Source organism: Mastacembelus armatus, chromosome 5, assembly GCF_900324485.2.
Source record: "Mastacembelus armatus chromosome 5, fMasArm1.2, whole genome shotgun sequence".
In the NCBI taxonomy this organism is placed as follows: Eukaryota; Metazoa; Chordata; class Actinopteri; order Synbranchiformes; family Mastacembelidae; genus Mastacembelus; species Mastacembelus armatus.
Genome location: NC_046637.1, coordinates 14,582,105 through 14,603,710, shown reverse-complemented (window position 1 = coordinate 14,603,710; position 21,606 = coordinate 14,582,105). Strand labels below are relative to the sequence as shown.

At 42.7% G+C, this 21,606-nt stretch overlaps 1 protein-coding gene across 8 annotated transcripts in view; it reads left to right on the top strand.

Moving 5' to 3' along the window:
• Nucleotides 1-21,606, top strand: part of LOC113130189 (calcium-dependent secretion activator 1) — a 199,847-nt gene that overhangs the window by 22,460 nt on the left and 155,781 nt on the right. For all 8 annotated transcript variants that reach the window (XM_026306581.1, XM_026306582.1, XM_026306578.1 and 5 more), the window contains exons 5-9: nucleotides 4,130-4,251; nucleotides 5,406-5,517; nucleotides 5,623-5,762; nucleotides 8,967-9,033; nucleotides 13,828-13,936. In XM_026306581.1, coding sequence (XP_026162366.1) covers nucleotides 4,130-4,251; nucleotides 5,406-5,517; nucleotides 5,623-5,762; nucleotides 8,967-9,033; nucleotides 13,828-13,936 — 550 coding nt within the window. The remainder of the gene's footprint in view (nucleotides 1-4,129; nucleotides 4,252-5,405; nucleotides 5,518-5,622; nucleotides 5,763-8,966; nucleotides 9,034-13,827; nucleotides 13,937-21,606) is intronic.

Below are 21,606 nucleotides of genomic sequence, written 5' to 3'. Positions count from 1 at the left end.
CATAGAAGCCACGGATGTCAAGACAAGGAATCTCTTCACAATGCATGGAGGACTTCACCCCAAATCCAGCATCCTGAGACTGTACGCTAAGAGGAAGGAAGGAGACCGGGGACTGGTGAGCGTCAGAGCCACCATCCAAGATGAAACAGCCAAGATCCATGAGTACATCAGGAAGATGGCCCCAAGCGATGGAATACTTAGTGAATATCTCAGGCAACAGAAGCCCGATGCAGAGGACGAAGAGCGAGAACCATCATGGCAGGACAAACCCCTGCACGGCATGTACCACCAACAGATCCAAGAAGTGGCTGATATCGAAAAGTCCTACCGGTGGCTGGAAAAAGCTGGACTGAAAGACAGCACAGAGGCACTGATCGTAGCAGCACAAGAACAGGCCCTGAGCACAAGATCGATAGAGGCCGGGGTCTACCACACCAGGCAGGACCCCAGGTGCAGGCTGTGCAAAGATGCCCCTGAGACAATCCAGCACATAACAGCAGGTTGTAAGATGCTAGCAGGCAAAGCGTACATGGAACGCCATAACCAAGTGGCTGGCATAGTGTACAGGAACATCTGTGCCGAGTATGGGCAGAAGAGCGCAGTGCTAGGAACAGCTAAGATACTGCGAAGAACCCTCAAACTCCCAGGCCTCTGGTAGAGGACCCGAGATTGAGGAAGACACACACATCATCCATAGGGGTGAGACGGGAATTTTTTTTTTTTTTTTTATATATATATATATATGACCAATCTAGTATGTTATATATTTTCAGGTTTTTACAGGATTTTTACAGTGTATAAGTGATCAGGTCAGCTAGGGGTCTATTGGGAGCAGTGCTGGCTGTATAGTCTGATAGCAGTAGGGAGGAAGGACCTGTGGTAGCGCTCCATCACACATCTGGGATGGAGCAGTCTGTCACTGACAGAGCTGCTCAGTGCTGCCAGAGTCTCATGAATAGTGTGACAGTCATTGTCCAGCAGGGAATATTAGGTTGGCCAACATCCTCCTGTCTCCCACCAACTGCACTGGGTTAAGGGGATTTCCCCAGTACAGAGCTGGCCCTCAGTTTGTCTAGTCTTTTCCTGTCCGCAGTCAAGATGCTGCTACCCCAGCAAACCACTTCACTGAAAATGGCTGAGGCTGGCACTGTGTCTAAAAGGTCTTCAGGAGTGTCCCCTGTAAAGGGAATCTGGAATCTTACTTGACTAGTCAAGCTTATTGTTCAGATGAACAGCCAGGTACTTATGAGAGTCCAGTCTCTCAATGTCCATTCCTTGAATGTTCACTGGTGTCGGTGTCTGTGCCTGCAGTCCACCACCAGATCTGGAGATGGAGATGATTCCTCAGACACCAGTCCACAAAATCCTGCATCAGTCCTCTGTACTCCCCGTCAGCCTCCATTCAGATTATTGCAGAGTGACCAGAGAACTTTTGTAGGAAGCAGTTCAGTGAGCTGTACATGAAGTCTGCAGTATATAGGATGAAGAGGAGTGGTGCTAAGACTGTTTCCTGTGGAGCCCCGGTAATGCAGGCTACTATGTCAGACACACAGTCTCATACCCTCACATAATCTGGATGATTGGTGAGGATAATCCAGAATCCAGTCTGATCAATGAAAGTCTTCCCCCATGTGCTTCACCTTGTCCCTCAGAAGCCTCGGCCGTATGGTGTGGAATGCACTAAAAAAATCAAAGAACATGATGCTCACAGTGCTCCCAGGCAGAGAAAGTAGGAGGTAGATGATGGTATCATCCACCCCAATGCCAGGCTGGTAAGCAAACTGAAGCTTGTCCTGATCAATTACATCTATAGATGAGCTCACCAGAGGTGGAGATGGACAAGGACCAGCCTCTCCAGTGTCTTCACCAGGTGTGATGTTAGTGCCACTTGCCTCTAGTTGTTTATGTCCTTTGGGTGCTGTGTCTTGGTACTGGTACCACACAGGATATTATCCACAGTTGTGGTACCTTCACCATTCCCAGACACAACTACTCCACATAGATGATCTGCACAGGACTTGAGGACCCTGGAGCTGATCTGGCCCTGCAGCTTTCCTTGCTTTGATCTTCCTGAGCTCATTTCTCAACTGGTCTGTTGTCAGAGACAGACTGTGGGTCAAAGTGCTGGATGGTGTGGGTGAGGGGGCTGGGCTGTTAGCAGTGGAACTAATGGGAAGTGGTCCCCCACAGCCTGAGAATTGGTCTTTCTGTGGCCAAGAGGGTTTTTAAACCTTTCCATACTACACTGATGTTGTTCTGCTGCAGCTGTTCCTCCATCTTACTCCTGTAGCTGGCTTTCCCCTCCTGTATCTTCCTCCTCAGCTCCCTCAGCTCTCCCTGGATCATTTGTACATTTAAATGACTGGAGATCATGTGACTAAAACTAAAAATGAGATTCTTACAGTCCAGATAATAGCTATTTGGACAGTGTGAACAGGCATTTCTTTCTGTTCTTCAGCACATTTCAATTTTAAAAGAAAAAATGGATCTTACATTAGATGGCAAGTCTCAGCTTTAATTTGACTAATCTTACATTAATATTAAAAAACTGTGAGTTGACTGGTTGAGAGAAACACCTGTTTTCAGTGTCATTGCAAAGACTTTTAAATATTTTTAATATTTTTTGTATTGTCCCTTATTTCATTTCAATCTATATGTGCTGAAGAACAGGGCCTGTGTAATAATATTCTGGACTGTCTGTGGAAATAAAACATGTTTGTGTCTTGAGGACAGGAAAATTATTGTGCAATCAACCGTCGTGTTTGACGTGGAGATTCTCATTTTACTCATTCTAGCCTAAAACAGCTTAATAGGTGTTATCGTGCTTTGTGTTTCATAGCTGCTCCGCACTAGCAACAAAAAGAGAACTACACTCTATTGTTTTTATTTACAAATGTATCCTGCAACATCTGCCTCTGTGTCACGATTTGGCTAGTGCCAATACAAAGATTGGGCCCAAGGTGCAGACAGAACACATGGTGACAGAACAGTTAAACAACAACCAGTTTAATAGAACAGGAAAATATAAATAGGGATGCCCAGAAACAAAGGAGAAACAAGGAGATAATACAAAACTGAACATACCCTGAGAGGAGAATCCAAAACTAAACTAGCATTATGACTATTTTACTGACTCACTGGTTTCTACCATCTTAGAGAAAAGACACTTTTTCATCACTTCTGGTATCTCTTCCTTTAATCTCATCATTATAATGTTTACTTTAGCCTGGCAGTATGGGGGCTTACTAATGACAAAATTATTGAACAAGCAGAAAATTCAGGTTTTAATCAATCTGCAATATTGGAAGATGAGCAGGTTTGAGATTTACAAATGTAAACACAAAGAATTATTTTACTTAATGTGCAGTCAGATTGTTACTGTTCACAGGCTGTCAAATGGGTGGAAACTTGAGTTTACTTTGTTGTCAGCTGCAAGGGATAATTCCAAAAACAAAACGAAATGAAAAAATTCTGTTGACACAAACCAAAAGAAATAATTACTCTGGAGCCTCAAAACATTAATGACACGCAATAAAAGAGGTGGGAAAATATAGCTATTAACAGGATTGTATTGTATTCCATGTTCATATCAGACGCCAAATATTTACACATACAATGCACAAAGTAACACATAAAAGCAGCACATAAGCCATAATAACTGAAAAATGCCATGCACATGTCCTGATCAATTACATAACGCATATTACAGCTGATGAAGTAAGGTGTGTATGCATTTCATCTTCACAGTAGCATTAGAAATATGAATTGTTATCAGTTTTTGCAATATACTGTGGTTTGCACAAATCGAAAATAGTAATTTGTGTTTTGAGGCTTTTAAATGTTATTTTCCAGCCAGAGGTAAAAGCTATTTCTGGGCACTGACCCTCAAAAATACCCAACACTCATGCTGACATCTGAAAGCATAAAGATAAAGATGTGACATACAAGTTGTCACATATAGCAAAATTTAAACAATAAAAATTCAAACATAACATTCAAACAGTATGTGCTCAGCAATACTGACATACTAAATAGAAGAGATCATGTTGGCATTAAGTTTCTGTTAGGTTTTGGGTGATAAACTGTGTGCGTGTGTGTGTGTGTGTGTGTGTGTGTGTGTGTGTTTCAGGTAGTAATCATGGAAGTTCAGGGTCTGAAGTCATTGGCTCCAAACAGGATTGTTTACTGCACCATGGAGGTGGAAGGCGGACATAAACTGCAGACAGACCAAGCGGAAGCCTCAAAACCTACGTATGTACAGTACACATACACATAGACACACATTTAATGCAATCTGTTTATCTCTAAGTTGTTTCACTAACTGGTGCTTTACAGTTTTAAACATACTCTGCTGAAAATGTGTTTAGTAATATGAGCTTCAATAATAATACACAGTGCCTCTTGCTGGTTAAATGTCTAATTAGATGACCATCAGTGTGCCATGCATATAGTGCATAATATGATTTTTCATACTAAAGCAATATATGTTGTAGTGAATTTAAGGCAGTATTCAGGCAGGTGTAAAAATCATTTATGGCATATGTTCCATCCAATCATACTCTATGTTTACATCAAATCTTATTCAACTTTGCAGTCCATATAATCACTTTGATGCTCCTTCAGCAGTGATTTTATGTTGAAGTAGTCGATGCTGTAAGAGTTTAGAGCTCAAGGATAGATCTTGAGTATACTTACATTAAGAGATCAGAACATATGCTCTCTGCAATGTTTAAACTCAGGGGGTGAATGCTTAATTTAATGTGTACTTTTTCAGTGTCAGAATAATAGGGTATCATACATGGCCCTGATCGGAAAACCTAGCCTTGCTTGGGCCAGCTTTCACTGATCAGCCCACATCATGGTCACATCAATGAAAGCCTCACGGGTTGCTAAATATTTCACACTGGGAAAGGGTTAATACAGCTTGATCAGCAGATGGAAGTATGACTGCACGATTCTCACCATTCAAATATATTTTCAATATGGGTGCAGAATTTGTGCTAGGCCTTGGGCCAATATTACATTAATACTGAACATAAAGGAATTGATGCTTGTGAAAAATTTAGATGGCACCTGCATATCATTGACAAACAGTAGTGCTTGCCTATCAGACATAAGCACTTCTGTGGTGCCCTTTGAGCATGGCCCTATACCCTAACTAAACCAGTAGAAATGTTTAGTTACCAGCAGACGTTGTCTGTACTGAGCAGCTTCTGAATGTGAGTATATGGACCTTTGGGAATATCATCAAGGTGTTCCTGTAAAAGAGAGATATATATTTTTATATCAAAGCATTTTCATATGACTTAATATTTTTCCCGGGGATACATGCCATGATCTGTGATGATGGAAAACATCTGTGTTCTCTCTAAGCTTTCTTTCTTGTATGTGATGCATGCGTGTAGTTGGGGTACCCAGGGTGATTTCACCACCACCCAGCCATTACCTGCTGTCAAAGTGAAGCTGTTCACTGAGAGCACAGGAGTGTTAGCTCTGGAAGATAAGGAGCTGGGAAGGGTAAGAAATCACTCTGGTACAATTCTGTTTAACTTGGAATATTTCACATTTGTATATCTTGTATAGCTCATATACAGTACATTATTTTCATGTTATTACTCCTAGGTTGTCCTTCACCCGACTCCCAACAGCCCTAAGCAGGCTGAGCTCCATAAAATGACTGTGTCTAAAGGATGCACAGACAGTCACCTCAAAATCAAACTGGCCATTCGTATGGACAAACCACAGAATATGAAGCATTGTGGGTAAGTGACAGTAAGACTCTGGATGCTGGTGGCTCCAGTTGTTCTGAAATTAGATCTGTATTATAATTCAGATGGTTTTTAGTTGAACACATTTGTTTGTGTCATCACAGTTCTGTATATCTATCACCCTTTGGGTTTTCAACTAAATTCAATTCAATTCAATTTTATTTGTATAGCGCCAAATCACAATACAATCATCTCAAGGCACTTTACAAAAATCAAAAAACCCCAACAATTCCCTTATGAGCAAGCACAAGGTGACAGTGGAGAGGAAAAACTCCCTTTAATGGAAGAAAAAACCTCCAGCAGAACCAGGGTCAGTTTGGGCGGCCATTGGGGTGAGTGGATAGAGGAGAGAGAAAAGAACAGCCACAATAAACAACAAATAGACACTGCAAGTTGGTGGGGCCAGTAACTGCACATCAGCGATATACAGCTCCAGGACCAGGGACACCTGCAGAAGGTACAGGGAGAGATGACAGAGAGAGAGGGAGAGAGCACAAACTAGGGGGGAGAGAGAGCACAAAGTTAGTGACATTCAGTGGTGGAATATACATGTGAGGGGGGGGGGGCGGGAAATGGAAAGGAGGCTCAGTGCACTGATGGTCCTCAGGCAGTCTAGGCCTAAAGCAGCATAACTAAGGGATGGTTCAGGGTTACCTGAAGCCAGCCCTACCTTTTTCACAGCAGTGCTGGAGGCCAGGGCTATGCCATCTAAAGTAGCTACAATTTTAGAAAAGCTATTTCTGAGGTTTTTAGGCGCAAATGCAATACCTTCTGTTTACTCTGAATTTAAAAGTAGAAAGTTACTGGTCATGCAGGCCTTTATGTCAGACATGCTGAAAGTCTGGTTAACTGGTTTATGTTATCAGGTTTCATAGATAGATACAGCTGAGTGCCATCTGCATAGCAGTTATAATTAATAGAGTGCTTCCTAATAACATTGGCTAAAGGAAGCATGTATAAGGTGAACAGAATCGGTCCTAGCACAGAACCTTGTGGAATTCCATAACTTTTGTGCGCATGGAAGGTTCATCACGGACATGATAAAATTGTAATTTGTCCAATAAATAGGATTGGAACCATTTTAATGTTGTTCCTCTGATACCAGTCACATGCTCCAATCTCTGAAATAAGATGCTGTGGTCAATAGTGTCAAATGCAGCACTAAGGTCTAGGAGGACAAGTATAGAAACAAGTTCATTATCTGAATCTAATAACTTAAATTGTTCCTCTGGCTTGCTCCAACATAGAAATGCTTGTGAAGGTGTCAGATTATTTAATGACTGTAAGCCTTTACAATTGCAGGCTGTAGTGCCGTGAACTGGAAAAGAAATGTCAGCCTGAGATGTGGCAGTGTTTTATATACACTGGTGCATATAGACGTCCTGCTTTCATTGCTCTTCTTTCTGTAGCTGTGAGTAGCTATATATTTTCCTTTCTCCCTCCCTCCACTTCATTTGCTTTCTATGGTCCCTTGGAGGAGCGTGTTGGACCTCCCAGTAAGATGCCCACACTATCTTGCGCTACAGTGTTACTGGTTCTGCTCTCTGCACAGCACACAGGCAGGGCCCCCACCTCCTGGATGTTGTTTTATTTAGGACAACGTGCAGAAGCAACTGGGAGGGACAACGGGGAAAGGCAGATTGTGTTGAGTTCACCAGGAAGCAACAGGGAAAAATCTAATTGGGGCCCTCAACCTTTGATGTTCTTTTAGGCAGCTATCTCCTCCTGCATGTTTTCATGTCAAAATTCACAGTTTCGAGACTTACCAAATTTGATATCCTGAATTTCATAGAATGCAGGCAATTGTGTAATCATTATGTAAACATTATTCATTATGTAAGCATTATTAGCAAAGTAATTTGAGTTGGAGTTTCAATCAAAGTGCCTTCAGCAAACAGACCCACCATCTGAATATAATTAGAAAATGTGTCTGCATAATGATTCATTTGTTCCACCTAACTACTGCCTCCCTGGTTAAATGAACAATTCAGTTCCTAGGCAAAAACAATGTGAAGTCCACATTCTCACTTCACACACATACCAACCCCATATTATTTCCACATACATACAGTGCACTTATACAGTATATTTTCTGTATATTTGGCATTTTCTCTGTGGTATTTGTGCTATTTTATGTATTCATGTCCATGTTCATTCTTGTTTTTTTCTGTTGGGGTTAAGCTTGTGTTCCATTGTGGGATGATGAACCTGAGAAAGAACATTTGACTACATTACTTCACAAGCATTATCTAAGTGACACAGGGAGCTATGTATGGATATCTTTTATTGGTATTTACATCAGTCTCTGTGGCTTTAACATTTTATTTTTGTGTTCTATACAACAAAGAGTGCATATGTTACATATCATCTTGATTTGCATTAAAAAATTGCTTCTCATGCTGTAACTTGCTGTAACAAATGTAACAAAATACACTGTGATTATTTTCTGCTATAAGATTTAGATTTATGTTGTCACAAAAATTACTAAATTAATGTTATTAGTTAACACAGCTCCATGAAGATCAAGGATTTTAGTCAAAATTATTATTAAGCATTTCATAACATTGCCAAACCCTATATATTAAACTTAGGAAGCAGTGTCAATTATACTAATTGTTGTCTCTGTTCATTGGTTTTCTTCTCTCATTAAGGTTCGTGGCTGCAGCTGTATTTTAGTGAAATCCCTTCCAGGCCAAATCAGGGTGTTTTAATTTTTGTGACCCATTCTATATATAAAATTGATATGTTGTGTTCACTTTAATTGTCTGCCATTCCATCAGTAACCTAATCATAGTCCAAAATCCAGCTCACCCATCACCTTCCCTGTCTTTGACATGTTAGCAAAGACATCCTACACAGCTGTTACTGGTACCAGCCTTGATGGCTGAATTCCATACATATCCCCTTTGCCAGCCCCTCGCATAGACATTGTTAATGTCAGTGATTATACTTGTGCTTTTTTACTATAATAAATATTTTCTCCATAAAGGGGTTTTCAACATAGACAAGAAACAACAAATAAACAACAGGATTATAAAATGTGATGTTTAAAAAGTGTACTGTGTCTGGTTGCAGAAATCATATTTTACCAGGAGATGTCAGTAGACACAAAAGGAAAAAAAATCAGCATAACGGTGACACTGAAAAATCACTCTAAAAGTGTCCTTTGTCTCAATCAGTGTTTTTTTAATCCAATAGGTATCTATGGGCCATTGGCAAAAACGTATGGAAAAGATGGAAGAAAAGATTCTTTGTGCTGGTTCAGGTAAGCACAGATAATACCATTATGTTTTCACAGCATTTTTTTATACTTATAAGATATAAATCACATGGTTTACTGTATGGAAAAAACAATCACAAAAATCTAATACATACATGGGTTAGCAATTTGAATTGGTAGCGGTAGCTGATGGATCACCTTATCATCACCAAAGTTGTCACTTTTCCAGTCGTGGCAGCTATGACAACTGTAAGTGTTTAGTGCACTCAGTTCTCCATCTGGGGGTGTGGATCCCAGTAGTGTGACTTCCTATACAGATGGGATCACTGCAGGTATACAAGGCTCATATGTTAATCTTCTGTCTATCTTTATGATTGTAATATTTTCTTTGGCCACATGCTGTGAGCCTGTCCAGGGTGTACCCCTGCCTTCCACCCGAAAGAGAGCTGGGATAGACTCCAGCAGATCCCCGTGATCCTGGTTAAGGAATAAGCGGTTTAGAAAATGGATGGATGGATGGACTTGTGAGTGCAGCAAGAAAGAAAGATGCAGCTAAGCTGTCTTCCCTAGGCTGTTGGAGGAATGATGGAGAGGCCAAGTGGGCTTTTGTCAGGACATTCGGTGTGGGGGTGAGGTTTGTGTGTCTGTTTATTTGGGGCTGGGGGGGGGGGCAGAAGCAGCCACTTCCTGGTGGCTCTGCATTAGGAGGTGGGCAGCAGGCGGGAGAAGGGGCTTGTCTCTTGTGCGTTGAAGAGGATATGTCTCAGAGCTACATGTTGACAGGGGATTGACAAAGTGGAGTGAACACTAGCTGGCCTTAACACTTGAAGCTAGAAAAGCCTGAGCGCCGCCAACTTGAAGCCTCTCAAATTGCTCCCAGCTACATATATAGCAAGTGACAAATACTGGTCAACAGACTGCACACTTGTGTGTGTTTTGTTTTTATGTCTATGTCTGGATGTTTGTTTTGAGGAGCAGAGATTTTTAATGGCTGTTTCAGAGATGTTGCATTGCAGAGATAACTGTACAATGTGATAGCCCATCTCTGGTCATCTTTGCCCAGTTTTTGTCTTGCAAAACAACTGACTGTTGTTATTTTATTACTAATGTTTGTCTTTATTACTCTATATTTGGATCAATTTCCCTTAAATTGGTCAAAAATATACATTTGGCTCTTGGTCACAAAAGACAGATGTTTTAAAATGAAATTTTAATTTCCAAAATAATACATATTTTTAAATCCAATCTCTCTAAATGCATTTTTATTACTAAAATGTGTTTCTCAATTGGTGAGATTTAGTTTACTACAACTAACACAAATTCATATCTTATTACAGTACTCACATGCACAGCAGCTGTAAATAATAGTAATGCAGACAAAAGCAACTGCCTAAGACTAAATTGAAGTTTGTGGCTGGTGGGGGCACTGCACCCACATCGTCTATTGATTCCCTACCACCAGCTTGGCTGTCTCTGAACAGGCAACTGGCATTTATTGATGATTTTGCTGCTGTGGGAAGCAGCAGGATGAATGCAGAGCTACTGCATCCAGGAGCATTCTGAGGGCTCAGACAAATTCATCAAAACCTACTGGACAGCATTTTATCATTCAGGAAGACAACCATTCTGAACATGCAGCAAAAACAACCAGTTTTTCAGGGTGAAGACATGGAATACCATACCGTCTGACTTAGCTGTGCTCCACTTGCACTTGCACTAAAGGCAGCCCGGAGTGTATGGTGAAAATAAGATGCTGGACATAGTAGTGTGTAGAAGAGGTGACACACACATTGTTCCACTGTATCCCCTACAGATGTATATATAGGATAATTGGATTCTCTTGCAATTTTGTAAAGTAGACTAAAAATAGGACGAAACGGCTACTCTTGCTTTGTCTAAAGGTAACAAAATCTTATATAAACATTGTTTAATTGATTTTTTTAAAAGTTTTTTTTGTATAGAGTTTGATTTTTGTATAGGCAACTTTTGGCATGAAATTAAATTATTTCCCCCAAATGTCAAACGCAACGTGATACCTCTCTCTCTCTGTGGCCTAAGTGACAGGCTTATTGATGATGTACAACATGTTCCCTTATTCTTAGTTCTCTATTTTTTTATTGGTGGCATAACTGACATAATCTGGAACAAATTAGGATTGATTATAAAAGTATGTGACACTACAAATAAACCACACTTCTTTTTCTGTCTGTTAATTCCCTCCATCTGTCTCTTTTCATTACTTCTTCTCCCCTTCACCCTCTGTTGTCTCTCCCTTCCTTATCCTACACACTTCCTGCCTGGTTTCTCTAAATCTAAACATGTTTAGGTTGAACTTAATATTATAATTCTAATACTGTTATTACGTAACTTTACAGTTTAATTTAATTAAGGCATTTTAGTTCACTTTAATTCAACTCAGGTCTCTTCAGTTCTGTTTATTTTACTGAGATGACTTCAGCACAGTTCACTGAGGTTCATTTCAGTATAATTCATTTCAGCTCAGCCACTTACTTTAATTAAACACATTTTAATTATTTTAAGGTAACTTTAATGCATTTCAATTGTTTTCAATCTTAAAAATTGTGGTTATATAAGTTTAATTATATAAGTTTATTTTAGTTCTGTAAATTTTAGATGAATTACTTTAAAAATTTCGATAACAGTATATATTTCAACCCTACAGACATCCTCATTTTATTTGAAATTTACTGTATGTATATGTATATATTTTTGGGGGCTTATTGAGAACTCTACCACATGTCAGGCTTTGGATACAAGTTCTTGTTTTTCGCCCATGAAGGCATATGCCACATCCAGCACAATCATCTCTAGTATTTACAGTATATCCATCCATTCATCCATTCATCCATTATCTATACCCGCTTATCCATACGGTCACAGGGATCTGCTGGAGCCTATCCCAGCTCTCTTGTGGTGAAAGGCAGGGCTACACTCTGGACAGGTCATCAGTCAATCACAGGGCTATTTATATCCATGTCTTTTCTATAATTATGTGAACATAAACGACTGCAGAAATCCCCTTCACTCTCTCTTCCTTTTTCATTGTTTACCACTATCTCTTATCTTCTTTTTCTGCTGGCTGACAGCTGAGAGAGAGAGAGAGAGAGGGTTTACAAGATGTGGGTATTCAGTACTTTACACTCTGATTTGCCTTTGTGGTGTCCTGGAGGCCTGGGAGCTGCTGCAGAGTCGGCCTGGTTCCCTCCATTCCTTACGTAGCCTCCGGTCTCATCAGTGCTGTCGTGGGGAATCTCGTTTGTCACACACACAGGGGAATCCAACACACACATGCTCACAGAATGCAGCTGCAGATAGAATGAGAGCTGCCTCTTGCAGCAGCAGAGGTGGCAACAGCAGCAGATTAGCCAGGCCTTGTGATTTGTGGAGACAGGCTGGTATGACTGGCAGCTATGGTATAGCAGTTACCAAAGCAGGAAGCAGTCAGAAGACACAACCTAACCTAATGGTCAATAATGGCCTTTTATTACCGTCCGAATCCTGTTAGCTTCCAGTAGAGGTTATATCACACCATATAATGTGAACACTTCCCTCTCCTTGTCCAGAAGATGGTGCTGAAAGAAAACCATAGGTGTCATTCAAATTCAAAGTCAACCCCTCAGGATCTTCAATGCACCTATGAAATGATTTACATATTATTTTCTGGATGATGACCACATATTGGCCTGAGAGAGGAACTAAAGAAAGCTTAAGAAAGTGTCAAAAGTGGAAAGAGTGCATCCTTTTGTGAACTTGAATGTGTTCAGTCAAAGTCAACTATGTCAACTGAAACAGGGTATTTTATGTGTGAAAGTGGGACTTTAGGGTGACACAGGAGGAAAGGCCAGAGAGTAATTTTATGCATTAGAAGTCATCCTCTGGAAGTACACCTACCAACAGCAATACACATATTTAATTTAAACCTGGATCATTGTTAGGACCTGATGAAGAGTCAGTTTTGCATATGCTTCTCTGGCTTAGTAGAATAATCGTATTCATGTAACTGCCCCCATGAGACTTTTGTGCCAGAACTGAAACTGAACAAATGAGAACTGGAAAAAAGAAACAGAATAAAAGAAAATTGAAACTGAAAAAATTTTACTTCAAATGGAAAAAATAATTACTTTCCATGTCCTCATTTCTGGTCAGTTCTTATTGTCTCAAATCTCATTCCATATAAATTCAATAATAAAATCAATACATTTGCCAACTACGCTAGTCCAGCCCACCACCCTGTTCCAACCACTGACTCTCTAAAAACTTACTACAAACAGATTTCATAACTCTAATACTCACAATAATTTTCAGGGAGCATAACCACACGTTTTTCAAGGTTAGATTTTACGTTTAAATAAAAAATAAATAAGGAACAAACAAAACTACCTGGATACAGTACATATGCTAACAATGAAAAAGATTTATTTATTTAAAAAGATCTGCTTAACATGTACCTGTGAATTCTTTTTTATTTTACTGGACAACATTAAAAAATTAAAAGGTTTTATTTGTTTTATAATATTTTAAAATATATGTATTGTTATGATGAAATATCAGTAAAAATAACTATAACTGGGGCAGAGGTAGCAAAGTGGAGCAGTGTTTAACCTTGTTGTCTCACAGCCAAAAGATTCTACGTTTGGCCCATGTCCAACTAGGGCCTTTCTGTGTAGAATATGCCTGTTTTTCTCATGTGTACATGGGTTTTCTCTGGTTACTATGGCTTCTTCCAAAGTCCAAACATATGCAGGAATGAACACAGTATGTAATGTACCCACTTCTGAGCCACTGAGTAAACATTTCCTCTTTATGTGATCGGTGCAGGTGAGTCAGTACACCTTTGCCATGTGCAGCTACAGAGAGAAGAAGGCTGAACCTGTGGAGCTCCTCCAGTTAGATGGCTACACTGTGGACTACACCGACCCACAGCCAGGTAACCCTATATACTTCCACAGCTGTGCAGTGGATGACAACAGATGCAGAAGAAGATCAAATTGCAGGTGCAAATTTGTCAATTAACCCACTAAACATTCACAATCCACCTACACAAATGTGGGACACACTTCATGTTGCCTGATTAGACTGTCTGGGATAGGCATCTCTGTCGCTGTCTTCGTAGTTCTGTTGTGTTTGTTTAGATAGGGCAGCTTACCATGTTATTCATTAATTGGTACATATGTCTAATTGTTACGTGGTGTGGGGTGCGGTGAAGAAGGAGAAGTGATCTTCCAGGGCTCAGGCACAAAAACAGGGAATCCACTGGGCAAAAAAACTGGACAGGCAAGTGAACACAAAACCCCAATAAGTAACTAATGTCATACGTCAGTTAACTAATGCTCCAACAAAGAACAAAGAAAGACAGGTGGTATAAAAAGACAGAACCAAAGACTAATTAAACAAAGATGATAGTAATAAAACTAATAAGCACAAAGCAACCTGTGACTAACATAAGACTGACAAAGGAAACCAGAAACCAAAATAAATGTCCAACCAGGAACTGAGGAACCAACACATCATGACACTAATACATAGACATCCCATAAGAGCTATATATAGCTTCATAGATTTTCAGTGTGACTGGAAGTCACAAAGTTACAGACAAAATAAATGCCAAGTCATTGAAAACACCTTTAACAGCAGTTATGTCTACTATGTTGTGGCAATACAAATCAACAGGATATATTGTATAATGGTATAAATGAAAGGGTCACAGCACAATATGGTTTATACATTAACAATTTATAAGCAGTGTCACTGAGTTTGTGGCAAGTGCATAATTTTGCCAGTGGCACTAAAGGAGCTTTATTAAGTCAGTCAGTTAGAGACAATCTGCATTACAGAATGTTATGAGCTGGTGGTGTCGGTGATGGAGGAAAAAGTAAGGACCCAAATGCTGGACACGAACAGGCTTTATTTTCCCTGGATCATCCAGGGCTCAGGCAAAATACAAATTACCTTCGCTACTCGGTGGACAGGCAGATATGCAGGCAGATCGAGAAAGCGCCTTCAGCGGTAACCATCACACACATTACCATGTTAATGCTTCGACAAAGAACAAAGGAATGCAGGGGACATACAGTGGGTACGGAAAGTATTCAGACCCCTTTAAATTTTTCACTCTTTGTGTCATTGCAGCCATTTGCCAAAATCAAAAAAGTTCATTTTATTTCTCATTAATGTACACTCAGCACCCCATCTTGACAGAAAAAAACAGAAATGTAGAAATTTTTGCAAATTTATTAAAAAAGAAAAACTGAAATATCACATGGTCATAAGTATTCAGACCCTGTGCTCAGTATTGAGTAGAAGCACTCTTTTGAGCTAGTACAGCCATGAGTCTTCTTGGGAATGATGCAACAAGTTTTTCACACCTGGATTTGGGGATCCTCCCCCATTCTTCCTCTCAGATCCTCTCCAGTTCTGTCAGGTTGGACGGTGAACATTGGTGGACAGCCATTTTCAGGTCTCTCCAGAGATGCTCAATTGGGTTTAGGTCTGGACTCTGGCTGGGCCAGTCAAGAACGGTCACAGAGTTGTTCCGAAGCCACTCCTTTGTTATTTTAGCTGTGTGCTTAGGGTCGTTGTCCTGTTGAAAGGTGAACCTTCGGCCCAGTCTGAGGTCCTGAGCACTCTGGAAGAGGTTTTCTTCCAGGATATCTCTGTACTTGGCCGCATTCATCTTTCCTTCAATTGCAACCAGTCGTCCTGTCCCTGCAGCTGAAAAACACCCCCACAACATGATGCTCCCACCACCATGTTTCACTGTAGGGATTGTATTGGGCAGGTGATGAGCAGTGCCTGGTTTTCTCCGCTTAGAATTAACGCCAAAAAGTGCAATCTTGTTCTCATCAGACCAGAGAATCTTATTTCTCATAGTCTTGGAGTCCTTCATGTGTCTTTTGGCAAACTCTATGCAGGCTTTCATGTGTCTTGCAATGAGGAGAAGCTTCCGTCGGGCCACTCTGCCATAAATCCCCGACTGGTGGAGGGCTGCAGTGATAGTTGACTTTGTGGAACTTTCTCCCATCTCCCTAGTGCATCTCTGGAGCTCAGCCACAGTGATCTTTGGGTTCTTCTTTACCTCTCTCACCACGGCTCTTCTCCCACGATTGCTCAGTTTGGCTGGACGGCCAGGTCTAGGGAGAGTTCTGGTCATCCCAAACTTTTTCCATTTGAGGATTATGTAGGCCACTGAGCTCTTAGGAACGTTGAGTGCTGCAGAAATTCTTTTGTAACCTTGGCCAGATCTGTGCCTTGCCACAATTCTGTCTTTGAGCTTCTTGGGCAGTTCCTTCGACCTCATGATTCTCATTTGCTCTGGCATGCACTGTGAGCTGTAAGGTCTTATATAGACAGGTGTGTGCCTTTCCTAATCAAGTCCAATCAGTTTAATTAAACACAGCAGGACTCCAATGAAGGAGCAGAACCATCTCAAGGAGGATCAGAAGAAATGGACAGCATGTGAGTTAAATATGAGTGTCACTGCAAAGGGTCTGAATACTTATGACCATGTGATATTTCAGTTTTTCTTTTTTAATAAATGTGCAAAAATTTCTACATTTCTGGTTTTTTCTGTCAAGATGGGGTGCTGAGTGTACATTAATGAGAAATAAAATGAACTTTTTTGATTTTGGCAAATGGCTGCAATGACGCAAAGAGTGAAAAATTTAAAGGGGTCTGAATACTTTCCGTACCCACTGTATATACACAGAACCAAAGACACAGGTGAAAGTAATCAAACTAATAAGCAACGAAACACAAAGCTACCTGGAACTAACACAAACAGAACCGGAACACAGGAAACTGACCAAAATAAAGGACAAACAGGAAACAAGGCTCGGGGCCTAACACAGAATAGGAACATGAGTTTGTAAGTGTTCTGAACTTCTGGGAGACTTACCAATAAGGAGTTAAAATAAGGATATGTCAGCCTATACTGCTTAAGCTTTGACTATGTTTTTAAAATCTTATTCTCCAAGTCCTCCACCACCATTCAAGTGCAATACTAACTCATTACAATAACTTAATTAACTGGGGTCGACGAACGCGCCGGCGCGTTTTGACACATCTTCTCCTGATAACGCCGAAAGAAACTTAAATTACTCCGTCAATTCTGATCATACAGATAAAAGAAATATATCATTCAAAACTGTAAAGGGTCTAGTTTTAGGTGTATACCATCATAATAACAACAAAACGTGCTTTTTTTAAATAAAGAAAGCCGACAGGGTGCGCTCTTGGACTTTTCTGTCTCTGCCACTTCTCTTCACAGACGCGTAAATAAAACAACCAGAATCTCAGTGAATACTTGGCTCATAAAAATAAGAATTATATGGCTAGAAAGCTTGAACTGTTTTCTTTGAAATGAAACAATTCAAGTCGAAAACAAATCATCACTTTTTATTTAATCTGTATCAACGTAAGGAGAAGTATGTTTTCTCCTGTCTCAACTCATTACAGGTAATGCGATCCCACCTTGTACTCTGTTCACTGTTCACATGTAACTTCATCAAAGAATTTACTCACTTTTTCTGCGCGTTTGGATGATGGTGCGTTAAGCACGTGAAGAAGCGCTTCTTATATTCCACACAGAGACAAATAGTTTAGTTTGTCCTCAGAGTAAAAACACTGATTTTAACTCAAATGAGGATCGTTTTGTCATGCTTCTAGTTAGATTTATGTGGACCTTGACTTCGAAAATACCAACCACTGGAGTCCTAGTATGTGAAGACAAAAAAAAGGAATGTTTATTGTGAGATTACAAGGAGTGGGAGAGTCAGTGAGTGGGCGACCAGCGAGTGTGGGTCCAGGGCCGGATGAGGTGTATGGAGTGGAGGGTTCCTCTGAGGGCCGGAGCGCGGTACTGCCGGGACGGTCCTCAGAGATGGTGTGCTTGATCCGATGGGTGTCCGCAGAGCAACATCTGACGGGTGACGGTCCTCCCTGTGGTCGGACAGGGATCCAGGCGACCAGCCACTCGAAACTGTAGGAAGGTAAGGACACGGGTGAGTAGAAAGAACCCTTCAATAACTGATGTGACGCACCTGTGCTTCTTTGGCACACGGAGAGTCCAGTGCGTTCCTCTTCCTCTCTCGCACAACTGGCGAGGTCTTGACCGTCGTAGTCCGTAACTAACTTAAAATCCAAACAGAGAAAGCGTCCCCCTCGTCGAGGTCCTCTCCTTCTCGGGATCCTCCCTACACCGGGGAGGCTTCTCTCTTCTATAATAGCCCCAAATAGTCAATAAGCCAAACACAAATACTTGCTGCGACCAGGATGATCCCTCTGATCCTTCCAGCAGCCACACTGGGTAAGGTTCCTTACTCCAGACAATCCGAAACGTCCTTCCAAGGTGAGGTAGCAGACAACCCGGCGGCTAGTGACGGCACGGTCTCATTGTCCAGAACATTCCGTCTGGCAACCCAGGAGCGCTCCTCTGGCCCATAACCCTCCCAATCTACCAAATACTGAAAACCCCTTCCCCTCTTACGGGACTTCAGGATCCTCCGAATCGTAAATGCCGGGGCGCCCTCAATCCTCCTGGGCCGGCGGAGGAAGAACAGCAGGGGGCGACGGGGGCAGGATTTCACCGGCTTAATGCGGGACACATGAAAGGTCGGATGGATCTTCATGTGTCGGATGGATCTTCATGTGTTGGGGATTCATCACCCGCACGATGGGGAAAGGGCCGATGAACCGGGGGTTCAGCTTAGGAGAGACCGACTTCAGCGGTATATCTCGGGTGGATAACCAGACTCGTTGCCCCACACGATACTTCGGAGCTGCCCTCCTCTTCTTGTTCGCCTGTTTGGAGTAGGACGAGACCGAGCGCAGCAGTTGCTGGCTGCCCCCTTACGCCAGATGAGGTGGCAGCGTCGCACTGCCGCTGCCGCCGACGGGACTGCGGATTCATAATCCTGGTTTTCAAACGGGGGGGCCAGTTCCTGGCTGAGTCTCTCCGCTTGTCCATTTGATTGGGGGTGGAAGCCCGAGGAGAGGCTCACAGAGACCCCCAAAAGTCTACAAAACTCCGACCAGAACCGGGCGACAAACTGAGGTCCTCTATGCAAGCCGTGACGTACAGTTGAACGTCAGCCCGCACCGTCGGCCACCAGAAGCGTTGTGAAAGGACCCTCAAGGTTCGGTTTTTTCCCGGGTGCACATGGAGGTGGGAGTCATGGCACAGCTCCAGCACTTTCCCCCGGAACCCGGCTGGAACAAACAAACAGTCATTAGGACAGGCACTGGGTCTGTTGTTACCTGCTGCCCGAGCGATGTCCCGTTCCAAGGTTATCTTGGCGACCCCCAGGCGTGTGGCGGCGGGAAGGATAAACTTGGGTTCCTCCACCAGTTCAGGAGGTGCATGGAGCCGGGACAGAGCATCAGCCTTGCTGTTCTGAGAGCCAGGTCTGAAAGATAGAGTAAAGTTAAAACGTTCAAAGAATATGGCCCATCGTGCCTGACGGGCATTTAGTCTCTTTGCGGACCGTAAGTATTCTAGGTTCCTATGGTCCGTAAAGACTGTGAAAGGGAACTTAGCCCCCTCCAGCCAATGCCGCCACTGCTCCAGGGCCAGCTTGACCGCTAACAGCTCCTTGTTCCCAACGTCATAGTTCCTCTCCACTGCCGTGAGCCCTCTGGAAAAGAAGGCGCACGGGTGGACGTTGGAGTCCTCCGGGTCCCTCTGAGAGTTGACAGCCCCCACCCCAGAATCGGAGGCATCCACCTCCACCAGGAATGGCAGCTCAGGGTTAGGAAACCTGAGGAGAGGTGCTGATGTGAACAGGTCCTGCAGCTTCCTGAAGGCCTCTTGTGCTTCACTGGACCAGGAGAAGCGAGTCTTGGTGGAGGTCAGATGGTGAAGTGGCGCTGCCACCCGGCTGTAGTCCTTGATGAACCTTCTGTAGAAGTCGGCGAACCCCAGAAAGGTCTGCAATTGCTTCCTGGACGTAGGGGTCGGCCACTCCCTCACTGCTCGTACCTTATCCGGGTCCATGGAGATCTTACCAGGTTGAACCACAAACCCAAGGAACGAGGTTTTAATGGTGTGAAACTCATACTTCTCCAGTTTCACGTACAGCCGGTTTTGCAGTAATCGCTGCAACACGGCCCGTACGTGCTGGATGTGATCGGCCTCAGAATTGGAGTAAACAAGTATGTCATCTAAATAAAGACGAACCTGTTCAGCATGTCTCCAAGTACATCATTGACCAAGTTCTGGAAGACGGCAGGAGCATTGGTTAACCCGAAGGGCATTACCAAATACTCGTAGTGTCCGGAGGGCATGTTAAAAGCCATCTTCCATTCATCCCCTTCTTGTACCCGAACCAGGTGATAAGCGTTCCTAAGATCCAGCTTGGAAAATATCTGGTCCAAGATGGCGCCGCGGATGGCTGCCTCGGTCTGGAGCTCTCCAGTTGTTTTGTTATTTTTGTTAGTTTGTCCTGCACTTTGTTTCTGTAAGTTATTAAGTTTCACTCGGGCTGAACTGCTAAGCATTCGGCAGCACTCCCAGGATATTTTTCCTCCAATTTTTGCACATTCGAACGTTTTGTGGAGCGTTTTAGTTGGCGGAGCAGCTGCGCTTCTCAGAAAGTGCAAACGCGGGAAGCGCGCTGGTGCGCTGGTGAAACTTCGTCAGCGCAGCCTCAAGACAGCGCTGCCCAGCATACACCTGGCGAATCTCCGCTCGCTACCCAACAAGATGGACGAAATACACCTGCTTATCCGGATAAACAAGGACTTTTCGAACTCTGCTGCTCTGTGTTTCACGGAGACCTGGCTTAATGGAGCCATACCGGACAGCGCGCTCCATCTGCCCGGATTCCAGCTGATCAGAGCGGACCGCAACTCAGACGCAATGGGGAAATCGCGCGGTGGTGGGACATGCTTTCACATCAATGAGAGGTGGTGTACAGATGCAACAGTGTTGAGGAAGATCTGCTGTCCTGACCTGGAAGTGCTTTTCATTAACTGTAAACCCTTCTACTCGCCGCGGGAGTTTTCCTCGTGCGTCCTGGTCAGTGTTTACATTCCCCTGCAAGTGCGCGTGTGCGATGCGCTGCATCAGCTGGCTGAGGAGATCGCAAACACGGAGCAGCAACACCCAGACTCTGTTTTTATCATCCTCGGAGACTTTAATAAAGCACACTTGAGCCACGAACTGCCCAAATTCAAGCAGCACATCAAGTGCCCCACCAGAGAGGGCAATATTCTGGATCACTGCTACACCACAATAAAGGATGCATATCATGCCGTCCCCAGAGCAGCTTTAGGACTCTCTGACCACTGTCTGGTCCACCTCATACCAACATACAGGCAAAAGCTTAAATCTGCTAAGCCTGTAGTGAGAACTGTAAAGAGATGGACCAGGGAAACAGAGCAGGAGCTACAGGCCTGCTTTGAATGCACTGACTGGAGTGTTTTTGAAGCTGCTCACGGACTCTGTTACATCTTACATCAGTTTCTGTGAGGACATGTGCATTCCCACCCGGACCTTCTTAACATACAACAACGACAAACCGTGGTTCTCTGGAAAACTCAGACAGCTTCGTAAAGCCAAAGGAGATGCCTACAGAAGTGATGATCGGGTCTTGTATAATC